A 12,935-nucleotide genomic window follows, 5' to 3' on the forward strand; every position below is an offset into this window, starting at 1 on the left:
AGAATATAATCAGAAACCAGGCAATCATTTAAGCACACAGATTTCCAGGCAGATCTTGGCTTAGGGTGGAGGTTTATGGTGTCCCCAGGAACCTCCACTTTAATAACATTCTCCATGGATTCTTATGGTTCACAACCAATGGCTTTAACTGTTCCAAACAGCTTTCTCCTCTAAAATACTGTTGGCTTGGACAACCTCACAGCTCTACTAAAAGAACTCAAGGAAAAGTCATGGAAGACTGAGAAATGGACAAAAAACATAATCAGGTTATTGTCTTCCTTTTCAACGGCTTTGTTATTTTCATTTCATAAAAGTCATAGAAAGCTTATAATGATGTAATTATCACTGTCCACAGAAATGTGAGAGGGTTGTGCCTGGCAGAATCTAGCTGAGATACTCCATGACTGTTCTCACATTGGCTTGAAAATTCCCACCAGCAGTCCTCCTCATCTCCGGACATGTGATGCACGCTGGGCTCCCTCTGAGCGAGCTGTGACATCTCACCAGTCCTCTCATGCCTTAGTGAATCAAAGAGTAACTTGCGGATTTGTATGAGAATCACAGTTTGATCTTCACTGTAAGTGTTCTGTATCTGGAGCAATGTAACATGAGCACAGCCTGCGAATCACAGGCTCCTGGCTCAGGGGTCAAATCCCATCCCGATGGACTTACTGGAGAATGATGTGCGTGATGACTCGGGCTATGCTGCTACACTGTCTGAGCTCACCATCCAACGGTGAGTTCAGGAGGATGGGTGCGGGCACAGGTGTGCAGGGATAGGAAGGCAACCTTCCAATGTTCTGCAGCCCAGTGGGGTAACTGTGGTTGGCAACAGTTAACTTGATGACACTTTCTATGTTTAAAAATCATCACCAAAAGCTGGGCGGTGGTGGCGCACGCCTTTAATCCCAGCACTCGGGAGGCAGAGGCAGGCGGATCTCTGGGAGTTCGAGGCCAGCCTGGTCTACAAGAGCTAGTTCCAGGACAGGCACCAAAGCTACAGAGAAACCCTGTCTCGAAAAAACAAAAAACAAAACAACAACAACAACAAAATCATCACCAGGGATGATTTCCAAAATCACTAACACAGAAATGACAAATCTTTAGGGCGCTAGGTGTGGCGGTTAGCTTGAATCAATATATACTATATACATTTACTAAACTACTGTTATAGTATCTTACAGATACATGCAATTATGTGTCAATGAAAAGTAAAGTTAAGGCTGGGGAGGGAGCTTAGTTGGTCAGGGACTGAGCTTAGTTCCCAGAGACCACGTTAGGAAAACAAAGTGGAGCGTGATGGTGCACGCTTGTAATCTCAGTGCTAGAGTAGCTGCAGAAACGAGGAGATTCTCAGGGCTTGCTGGCTAGCCAGACCAGCCTACTTGGTGAGTTCAGGTCAGAGTGAGACCTTGTTGCAATAAATAAAACTAAACACAAAGGCAGGCAATTTCTGAGAAATGATACTCGGAGCTATTCTCTGCCCTCCACATGCACGTGAATATATACACACATGCATCCACACGGTGTGCACACACACACATATCCATACACACATTAAAAAATAAAAATTACTTAGATCCTCAGCTTTCACAGAGAGGACACTGACCAACATCCACGTAGGGTGTAAGGAACAGGTAGGAGCAAAGTCAGAACAGTCATCTGCCCTCTGCTCTGCTTCCAGGTTCTACTTTCTATCCACATTCTTAATGCTGGTCCTCCTAGCGGGTCCTCCAGAACAGAGAACCACAAGCTGTGTCCCTGGCACAGAACTGACAGCGGCATCATGTACCTCTGCTGTGAACTTTCAGGACCTTCACTGTAATGAGGGTTGGCATTTGGTCCCTACTCAGTGCTTCTTAGTAAATTTCTCTAGTTCTGGAGCTTAAGTTTTTCCTCTTTATCCTTTGCCCCAAAATCTCACAAGCAGACTTCTGCAAGTTGAGAGCCAATGTTGCCTTCCTTGAAGTCCCAAGGCCTTTTGGGTGTCCTGCTAGGATGCACTGTAGCTCTCCACAGTGTCCCTTGGCCAGCATGTCACTCTGAATTTTAACTACAGTGTGCTCTCCCCATGCCTCCCACACGGTGACCCCTTAAGCTCAAATAGGGGACGGCTCCTGGAGAATACATCCTAAAAAGTCATATATAGGTTAAAGTCACTTTCAACTCAAGGTCAAATTCAGAAGAGATAATTCAGAAGAGATGGATTCAGGACATCCATCTCCAGAGGTCCTTGCGAATAACAGTTAACCAGACTCACGCTTGCTTGTCCTCATTCACAGACTAGCTAACCAGACTCAAGCCTGCTTGTCCTCATTCAGACACTAGCTAACCAGACTCAAGCTTGCTTGTCCTCATTCAGACGCTAGCTAACCAGACTCAAGCCTGCTTGTCCTCATTCAGACGCTAGCTAACCAGACTCATGCTTGCTTGTCCTAATTCAGAGACTAGCTAACCAGACTCAAGCTTTCTTGCCGTAATTCAGACTCACCCATGGAGTGTCGGAGACTTGATGTTTTCAGGAGCCTGGGGATTCACAATTCTAAATCCTTATTTGGTGTTAAAGAGATGTGTTTTTTTCTCTGAAACTCTCTCTTAGTTTAGGCATTCTGTCATGCACAGTCATTAATTTATATCTACCTTAGAATTTAATAATATTGAAAAAGCAATTCCTTCTTTGCCTGTGTTGGCTCTTAAGCCTTTCTCCACCAACAAACCTGCCATTTCTTTTCTCCGCCTGAAGAAAAATGGCCATTATCATATAAATCAGTTTGAAGAGAACTAATAAAAATGAAAATGACTTAGATGTGGAAAGTCAAAGTGGGTTCTTCCAAATAGACACCGTGTGGTCACTGAAATATGTATTTGATATTTCGTTCTTTCGTTTGCTCCCCATCCTTCACTTCTGAGTTTCCAAATACTCTGTGTACTCAGTCATTTACATCTCTTGATGGCTTACATGCGAGAACAACCTGGAAAAGTCCTAAGGCTATTTCTACTGATTAAAACACAAGGTGCCCTTCTGTGAGTAAGAAGAAATGACTTTAAGCCTTTGTTTTGAAAACTTCTCATCTCATAGCAGGAGAGATACTGGGGCTAGTTACTGTATGAGTGTTGACGGTAGAGTTCCCAAGGGAGTTTACAGGGGAGGCAGATAGAACGAAGTAATTCCAGACAGAGTCACCAGGAGAGGATGTCCCACAACCAAGGGATGCTGAGGTAGGACTGAGAGAATGAAGAAAGTAAAGGGGTAGGCAGGCGAGTGTGCGTGTGTGTGTCTGTGTGTATGTGTATGTAATGTGTGTGTATGTATGTGTGTCTGAGGTGTGTGTATATATCTGTGTGTATGTGTATATGATGTGTATGTATGTGTGTGTCTATGTGTGTCTGTGTGTGTGATGTGTGTATATATATGTGTGTATCTGTGTGTATGTGTGTATATGATGTGTGTGTATGTATGTGTGTGCATATGTGTATGTCTGTGTGTATGATGGGTGTGTCTGTGTGTGCATGTGTATATGATGTGTGTGTATGATGTGTGTGTCTGTATGTGCATGTATGTATGTGTGTGTGAGATGGAGGGTAAATAACATGACACAGACTACAGAAAGGAAAGATTCCTCTGTCAAACGGGACTATGATCCTTTTGTGGATGGGGAAAAGGACTGAAAATAAATCAGCAGCCAGTAGGCATGAGGTTGCATGAGTTTTGAGTCTCCACAAATAATGTTTTAAATCCAAAGATAATGGAGGACAGCAGGGCTTGAAGCCAACCTGGGTACCACGAAGCACCTTCCACATGTTCAGAGGTCTAGACTCAGAAGCTCATGCAGCTTCTCCAGACATGTGAGATCACATAACTGTATGAGTTACTTGCCTAGGGCTTAAACCCGGGCCAAGCGGTGCCACACCTTCCATTCTTGAGCATTCCGTGAATTCATGCCGTCTAGACGTCTCTGTCTGCCTTCCTCCCTCTCTCCCTCTTTCCTCCTCTCCCTCCATTCCTCCTTTCTGAAAATAAAGACTATTTTTGGAGCTCTTTGGAGCTGGATACAGTAGCACATGCCTATAGTCCCAGCACCCATGAGCCAGGCAGCAAGATCCTGAGCTTGAGGCCAGTCAGAGTTATAGGTTACAGAGTGGGGCATGGTCTCAAAACAGCAAAAACAAGCTAGGACAACACACACAAAATACAACAATACAAAACCGGAGTACATTGGAGTTAAAATGGTAGAGTTTCTACAGTGTATTGGATATTGTTATATTTTGTAACAACCTCATCCTAGAAGCCCAGACTTGATGGCCCTTGTTTATAACTGGAGAGAGTTGAAGCTCCTAGTTAGGCTTTGTGCTCTGTTGTTGGATGAAAAGCAGGGTAGGGAACCCTTCTAGCCGACTCATCAGTGTGGCTGGTTGTTTTCTACTCTATTATTTTGGCTCTTTTGGGGACTCATCACCCAGTTCCCAAATAAGTCACATGTGGAGGCTTATTATTATTTATAAATGCCTGGCCTTAGCTTGGCTTGTTTCTAGCCAGCTTTCCTTAACTCAAGTTATTCCCTCTACTTTTGCCTCTGGGCCTTTTCCTTTTCTTACTTCTGTGTATCTACTTTCACTCTTACTCTGTGGCTTGCCGTGGGGCTGTGTGGCTGCTCCTCCTTGATCCCTTTTTCTCTCTTTTTCTCCCTCTGTTTATTCTCTCTGATTGCCAGCCCCACTCTTCTTTATTCTGCCTACCTGTTGGCCGCTCAGCTCTTTATCAGACAAATCAGGAGTTTTAGACAGGCAAAGAATTACAGCTTCACAGAATTAGGCAAATGCAATATAAAAGAATGCAACACAACTTTGCATCATGAAAACAAATGTTCCTTCCACAACATAAACAGGTGTAACGGATCTTAAAGTAACATTCCACAACACGTCCGTTTAGGTGCACCTATGAAAATGGCACTGTTGCCTTGACCCATCATCCACCCTGCATCCATGCTGAACAGCGCTGGTCACAAGGTTGGAGCACAGAGACCAGGCAGCCCCCTGACAACAACCTGGCCCACATGCGAGGGGATGGGCACAGCAGGCTTAGACCAGTGTGTAGAGAATGAATATTGAATTCATTCTGGACATGAGGTTCAGGGAAGCCTCTCAGGCTGGCCGGAGGTCAGGGACACAGACTTCATTCTCCATGGGGACAGTGTTTTGGGAAGGCAGTGACAGGGAGATGCCCTGATCCAGTGATTGCTGGCGCCAGGAGGAAAGTAAGTTAAGATGGAGGACCACGGAGAGGCCTGCACCATTGGCCTCTAGTAGATAAAGCTTTCACTGTTACTAGGCAATCTCTAAGGTATCTAATGATGCCATGACTTATTTGCTCTGACTTTTGATGGCTGGCTTTGACATCTGGACCTTTTTTTTTTGTCCACAGATTCACATTTGACCATTCCTTCTATGTCTCTCCTTTGCATTCTTTCCCAAGGAAGGGACCCAGAAGGCTGCCCAGGGTAAGTATGCAGGCAGATAAGAATAGTATCTTATCAAAACGATTTTTCCTCTTATGGTTGAGGAGGAAAAGATAATTCACAAAGTCCCAGCACTTTCAAGGAATTATACCCAATCCTCTCAGTATTGCCTTGAATATGCTAAGCAAGCTCCTGGCTTTTAAATGGGAGCACACAATGCCTTGGTTAAAAAAAAAAAAAAAGTTGAGTAAATAAATAAATAAAAGTAAGTATGATTTATCACTTTGATCTTGCAGCCTACAAAATACAGGCATTTCATTCTCGGGAATGAATAGCTCTGCTTGCCTGCAAGCAGATTGTAAATGTTGGAGTCATGACCAGACATCTTGGCTTTTAATGGCCTGCAACTAACAAAAAATAAACACACAGAGTTACGACAGCCAGCACAAAGCCAGACATCCTTCAATGTCGCTGGTAACATTCAGTATTGCTCTGCAACTGCCACTAAAAACCTGGAGAATTCGGAGTAATAGTCTAAAAGCTGTGGGGCCAGCATGATAGAGAGTTCTTTCATCTTAAATTGAGCTTAGGTGTGTGTGTTCACGTGCCTGTAGGGACACATGTGTATGCATGGGTATGTTGTGGAGGCCAGAGGACAATCTTATGTATCCTTCCTGAAGAGCTATCCACCTTGATTTTTGGGGCAGGATCTCTCACTGGCCTGGAACTTTCTGAGTAGACGAGTCTGGCTGGCCATGGAGTCCCAAGCTCTGGGGTTATAAGCTTGTGCCACTATATCTCCTCCTCGTCTTCTTCCTCTAAGGAGGTTCTGGGGGAATAGAACCCAGGTCCTTGTGCTTGCAGTGCAAGCACTTTACCAATCGAGCCATCTTCAGTACCTCACGGGGAAGTCTACACACCAAACGGCAATCTCAAGGAACTCAGTATATTGCATAATTGCCAGTCTCATCTCTATCAGTAGATAGTCAACTGCAGGCCATCTCCTGAAGGTCCCATAGCAGTCATGAGGCCAGAGAGGCAATGGCTCAGAGGTTTGGACTGTCTCTAATGAAACAGAGACCACCTGAAAATGCCATATCCTCCCCCAGCATTGTAGGACTAATTGGGCAAAGCATACACCCCAGACAATGAGTTCATCCCAGCAAGTTTAGCAAGTGATGGAGAAAACTCAGAACCATCGTGGTAGCAGTATAGGGTAGAGAATAAAGTTAAAATCAGCACAAGAAACCAAACTGGACCGACCATCTTTGTGCCAAGGCTGATATGAGCATACACAGAGAAATAGAAAAAGAGAAGCATGCCATACATGAAGGTCCTGAAAAAGGTGCCAATCTGTCAGGCACAGGTTGCATGGAACCTCCACCACGGCTCTAGTTCACTATATCCTTGGAAGTAGTTTTTGTTCTTGTTTTTTTGTTTTTGTTTTTTCTTCTGCAACATATTCTCTCTGTCACTATGTGTCCCTGTGCAGTTTACTGTTTAGTGACACAAGCACCTGGGAGTCCTAGAGGATGGCCTTTCGGGCTCCAATCTTCACCCATAACAGGATCTTTATGTCTTCATTTGAATAAAATGAGAAGCCAGTTTTCAGACCCTGACACTGTTCTAAGAAGGTCCCAGCATCACTTGAAGGCAGACTCAAACAAAGCTGAATTGAGGCAGGAGGCAGGAGATTGACCCTGACTGTCGTAGCTCAACTCTTCCATCAGTGCTAACTTGGGGATTAAATAAATCTTTTGATTATCTATTAGACTCCACTGAACGTCAAGTACATTCAATGCTTACCCTTCATGGAAATTCTCACATCCCATGGGCCATGAACCAGAGAAGTGCTTTGCAAAGTGTGCTCCCCAGACCAGCATCAGCACCACCTTCAGACTAGTTAGAGATGCACACTCCCCGGCTTCCCCACAGACCAGATGAATAAGACAGTTGGGACAGAGCCCAGCAAGCTGCTCACATGTTAGCCCCACAGGTGGGCAGACATAAAGACAGTGTGGGTATGTGCACATGTGTGTGGGTATGTACATATGGGAGTATGTGTGCATACGTGTGCGTGTGTGTGTGTGTGCGCACCACGGTGTGCATGTGGAGGTCAGAGAACTACCCTTGGGAGTTAGTTTTCTCCTTTTACCACAGATTCTTGAACTCAGGCCCGAAGGCTTGCTTCTCCTTGCTGAGTCACCTCACTTTCCCTGCTTTTTTCTTTTTTACATAGAAAAGTAACCACTTTAAAATTGTCTTTCATTCATTTAATTTTAACTTTATAATTTTTTTTACCTCATTTCCAAGTCTTCATTCTCTTGGGGTACAAATCTGTACAAGGCAACATAGGTGTTCATCTGTAATGGGTCTTTGGAAGGAGGTCCCTGCCAGAGAAGATAAAAAAAGATAGAACGAAATTGAGATAGGAAGGAAAGAAGGTGGATGTGAAGAAACGACAGCCACAAACTATTGATGTGCTGCTTTCGTCAGTCAAAACCAAAGGCTGCTACCAAGGCTTCTCTCACAACTTTAGTTTGCTATTGATTAATTGATTGATTGATTGAGACAGGGTATCTCTACATAGCTCTGGCTTCCTTGGAAATCACTCTGTAGACCAGGCTGGCCTTGAACTTAGAGATCCGCCTGCCTCTGCCTCTCTAGTGCTGGGATTAAAGGCGTGCGCCTCCACATCCAGCTTCTTTGCTTACTTTGAATTTTGGAGTTATATACCGCTACAAGCTATTTGAAATGTGTCAGAATTAGTCATTTTCTTCAGGTGATGTTTTTGTCTTTGACATAGTTCCTTATGAACGCTGTCAGAAATGGGAATATTTTCTTCCTGTCTTTTCTATTTCAAGTGTGTGAGTTATGCGTATGTGGGGCTCATGCGTGTGGGTGCAGGCTTATGTCAGGACTCATTCTAATCACATTTTACTCTATTCACTGAGTCAGGACCTCTCAATCAAACCCAGGTCTTGCAGATATAGCTAGTTTCCCTCATCAGCTTGCTTTGCAGATTCCCTGTTTCTGTCTTTTGAGCTGGAAAGACAAGTGAGCCTTCATGCCTGCCTGGCTATTATGTGGGTGATAGGGATCTGAACCCCGGTCCTTAGGACTGGGTAGTAAGAACTTTAACTACCGGAGTCATCTCCTCTGCTCCAAGTGAAAACATTTTCTCTGGAAAAAAGGAGAGACATACGAGCAGGTATAAAATAGATTTTGCTTCCTCAAATACACACTTATAAAGAGATTTATTCATTTGTTTATTTAATTGCATGTGTGTGTGCCTAAGTGTATGTATGTACCATCACATATGCAGTGCCTGTGGAGACCAGAAGAGGGCATGAAATTCTTTGGAGGAGGAGTTATAGATGTCTGTGAGACACCTCATATAGATGCTGGAAATTGAACTTGGGTCTTTATGGAAGTGGGGTTGTGGGCAATTTTTATGTCATCTTGACACAAGCTAGAGAAAGGAGCCTTAATTGAGAAAATGCCTCTTTAGATCTGGCTGTAGTGTGTTTTCCCTCCCTCCCTCCCTCCCTCCCTCCCTCCCTCCCTCCCTCCCTCCCTCCCTCCCTCCCTCCTCCTTTTCTTCCTTCCTCCCTTTCTTCCTTCCTTGACAGGGTTTCTTTGCAGCTTTGGAGCCTGTCCTGGAACTAGCTCTTGTAGACCAGGCTGGCCTCGAACTAACAGAAATCCACCAGCCTCTGCCTCCTGAGTGCTGGAATTAAAGGCATGCGCCACCACTCCCAGCAGCGCATTTTCCTACTGAATGATTGATGTTGGAGGGCCTGGCCCACTGTGGGTGGTGCTGTCCCTGGGCAAGTGGTTCTGGGTTCTATAAGAAAGAAGTCTGAGCAAGACACGAGGGGCAAGCTTGTAAGCAGCACCCTCCATGGCCTCTGCATCAGCTCCTGCCTTCAGGTTCCGACCCCTCTGAGTTCCTATCCTGACTTCTTTCCATGATGAACAGTGATGTGGAAGGAAGGTAAGTCAAGTAACCCTTTCCTCTCCAAGTTGCTTTGGTCATGGTGTTTTATCACAGCAACAGGAACACTAACTGGGGCAGAAATTGGTACCAGGATATGGAGGTACTGCTGTGACAGACCTGACCATGTGTTTTGGGGAGGATAGTGGGAGGAATTTCAAACTTTGGTCTGGAAAAACCACTGAGTGTTCAAAGCTTGGTGAGCTGTTCTGTGGGAGCGCGGAAGATAAGAATGTTGAAGCAGTGCAGACAATGGAGGCCAGACTCACGAATTTTAGAGGGAAGTTTGAGGGAGTCCTTCAATGACTATCAGGGCCATTTGTTATTTTGAGCTAAGAATCTGTGGTTCTTGTTAGCCTGGGCTGCAGAATCAGCTGGAATTAACAAGGTATCAGGACCCCTGACATAAAACCTTTGTTTTACTGAGACAGCAAATGCTGGTCAGCTGGTGGTTAAGAAGGAACCAGCATGACTGAGGTGAAATCTTCTGGGAAGTGTTTCCTCAGGGTTAGCACATACGAGCTTTGTTCCCAGGGCTGCCAAGGTTTTACCCCATGCTGGCAGCTGAACTTGGTAGTGTAAGAATCACTCAGGTGGTGCTGGTTTTGAAGGTGTGAAGGGGTCATGGAGAGCAGCGGAGGCTTGGCACTATGGCAGGGTTGGAGTCCCCAAAGAATGCCCAGGAGAGGCTCTTGGTGAAAGTGCAACCAAGTTGCACAAGAGACCCCAGAATTTTGGAGATGCCATTACCGTGGGATGGCCAATAGAAGCAGGTGTGCAGGGGAGCTGTCCCGAGTCTAGGACACAAGGAATGCATGCTGCAGGGGGAGGAGCCAGAGAAGTGACCCAAGCCCTTCGGAGGAGCACGAAAGATCAACTGTGAATCCCAGATGCTGGACATCGAGTTATTTACACTGCTGGGGTTTGGCTTTGCTCTATTCAGATTGTGGCTGTGCCCTGGTTCTTTCTTCTTGAAGTAAAAAAGTATTTAGCTTAATTTTGATTTTCACGGGAGCCCACAGAAGAGATTTTGAACTTTTAAAAGAGATTTTAGATTTTTAAAGAGACTGAATTTTTAAAAACTTTTTATTGACTCTTTGTGAATTGCAGAGACAATATTTTAGTGGGAGTGAGCTTTTAATGTATTTGAATTTTTAAGACAATGGGACTTTTAAAGTTATTTATATTTTTTATGTGAGATCTCGGGGTTGAATAAAAATGGAAAGGTTGTGGCTTAATGGTGATGTGTTTGTGTTAAGTTGGCAGGGAGTTAGTTGTGTTGGCTGGTTTTATGCCAACCTGACACAAGCTAGAGTCATTGGAGAAGAGGGAGCCTCAATTCAGAAAACACCTCCATAAAACCAGGCTGTAGGCAAGCCTGTAGGATCATTTCTTAATTAGTGATTGACAGGGGACAGGGGCCCATTGAGGTTGAGGCTACCCCCAGGTAAGTGGTTCTGGGTTCTGTAAGAAAGCAGACTGAGCAAACCGTGGTCAGGCAGGAGGTACTCTCAACCCTGAGCCATCTCTTTGGGCCCCTAACGCTGACTGTCTTTCAGTAGGTTGAAAGTTGGTATGTAGCTCATCAAAGAACGCACGTACATTCATAATGCAATCAGTCCATTGGCGGTGAGAAAAAAGCAGAGATTTTTGGCACTGGACTGGTAGCTGTGTCATAGAACCACAACCTACTGACTGTGAAATCTGACAAATATGATAATAAAAGGTGCCAATTTTGATAGCTTACTAGCTGTCTGGTATTTTTTGTATTAACATAACTGGACTTCACCACAACCATGTTAGATACATTTTATTATAGTCCTCAATTTATTGGACTCTAAAGGAGTTTTGTAGTGTTAAATAAATATTAGATGCTATCACTGATCTGATCAAAAAATCGTAAAACTATAGATACATTTATATTTTATAATTGACAAGCTAAAGTGACATTTTACATATATACAAGTACATAATATTCTTGATTACATTATATAATGTAATATAATCGATATATTCTATTTATGAACATCAAACATAAGACTTATATGAACTGTTGCAGCATTTTGAACCCTGCTATTAATTTTTTTGCATTTATTTATTTATTTATACTTTGCTATTAATTTTTCTACTTATTTATTTGTTTGTGTAGCATGTACTCCACAGTGTACATGTGGAGGTCAGAGGACAGCTGGAGAACTGGTTCTCTCCTCCCACTGTAAGGATTCCAGACCTGAACTCAGGTCAGCAGGATTGGCAGCAAGTGCCTTTATCCACTGAGCCAGCTCAGGCCTTTTATTTCACTATAATTTAAAGCTCAGGTATCTTGGACAATAGTGTTTGATTCTATTGCAATTATATGTGTGTATATGAATGGACATATCTAATATATAATACATGTGTGCATAGCATACAATGTAATCATAATATGATTTGCTGATAACACATTGTAAAGTATGTCTTAACTTACAGCACCACACGACAGAAAATTGTGCATGTCATTAATACAATGTTCATTTTCACCTTTTATATGCTGTGCTCCTTCTATTCTGTTATTTATTATATGACATCACATCTTATATGACATCATATCTTATTAAAGGATATCACATTACGATTCACTGGCACTTATTGTCAGACATGTTACATTTTCCTCCAAACAGTTAAAACAATTTGACATGAAGCTATGCCCCACCCCATGGAGTTTGTGACCCACTTAGGTGATGATTGGCAGTTTGATCCAGGAACTCTTACCTGACCCGTATTCTGTGATCTCTACATACCTGGTGGTTTATGGTCTTTGCTTGGTCTCCGAAGTCATCGGTGCCGTTTTCTGGATATGTGAACACTGAGGGAGGAAAGAGCACAGACATTTTGTGTGGATGGTAGCCATGTTTGCGGACATGCACGACAAGGGCAGTTTTGATTTTTCCCTGAACTGGAGCTTATCATTGGCTGCTTCTTACCCATCCCCTTCTTTCCCTCCTGCTCTTCATTCTTCTTTCAGAGATGTTTTCCCTGCCGCCTCATGCAGCATCCTTCTAAGCCCAGTTGGCACCCACAGTCTGTGTGTACTCAGTGATACAGTCCTGCCATCACAGGCCAACTGTGTGTTTGAAACCCAGGCTCCTTTGGGGGTGTCCTGTCAGAGGGAGCGGCTGTTCTCCATGTGGAATCACTTGAGAAGACAATTCTGTTCCTTTGAATAACCTTTCCTAAATATCAGAATTTTAGACTCAATATTGTGATACTCTTAATGCTGTCTATATTCTGTTTTGAAGATTAAATCATTAGTTCTAACTTCAGAACATTCCCCATATTGCTTATTCCAATGTACTGAGGCTGCTGGCTGGATCTTCTCAGAGCTCAGTTTTGAACTCTAATCCTCTTCTATGTGTGCTGGGGCACCAGTCTGAGGTATGACCTTTGATAATACAGTCTCTCATGATGGACAACCATTATCACTGTTCAAAAGGCACGCTAGC

General features: G+C 43.7%; 1 protein-coding gene across 1 annotated transcript in view; it reads right to left on the reverse strand.

Annotated features, from left to right (window-relative positions):
- The window catches only part of Stac (SH3 and cysteine rich domain), a 113,225-nt gene that overhangs the window by 18,049 nt on the left and 82,241 nt on the right, over positions 1-12,935 (reverse strand). Inside the window, exons 7-8 of the mRNA XM_057768179.1 lie at positions 12,234-12,298; positions 7,758-7,846 (exon numbers count right to left, since the gene is read on the reverse strand). Of these exons, the coding sequence (XP_057624162.1) occupies positions 7,758-7,846; positions 12,234-12,298 (154 nt within the window). The remainder of the gene's footprint in view (positions 1-7,757; positions 7,847-12,233; positions 12,299-12,935) is intronic.

This window comes from Chionomys nivalis, chromosome 4 (genome assembly GCF_950005125.1).
Source record: "Chionomys nivalis chromosome 4, mChiNiv1.1, whole genome shotgun sequence".
Taxonomy (NCBI): Eukaryota; Metazoa; Chordata; class Mammalia; order Rodentia; family Cricetidae; genus Chionomys; species Chionomys nivalis.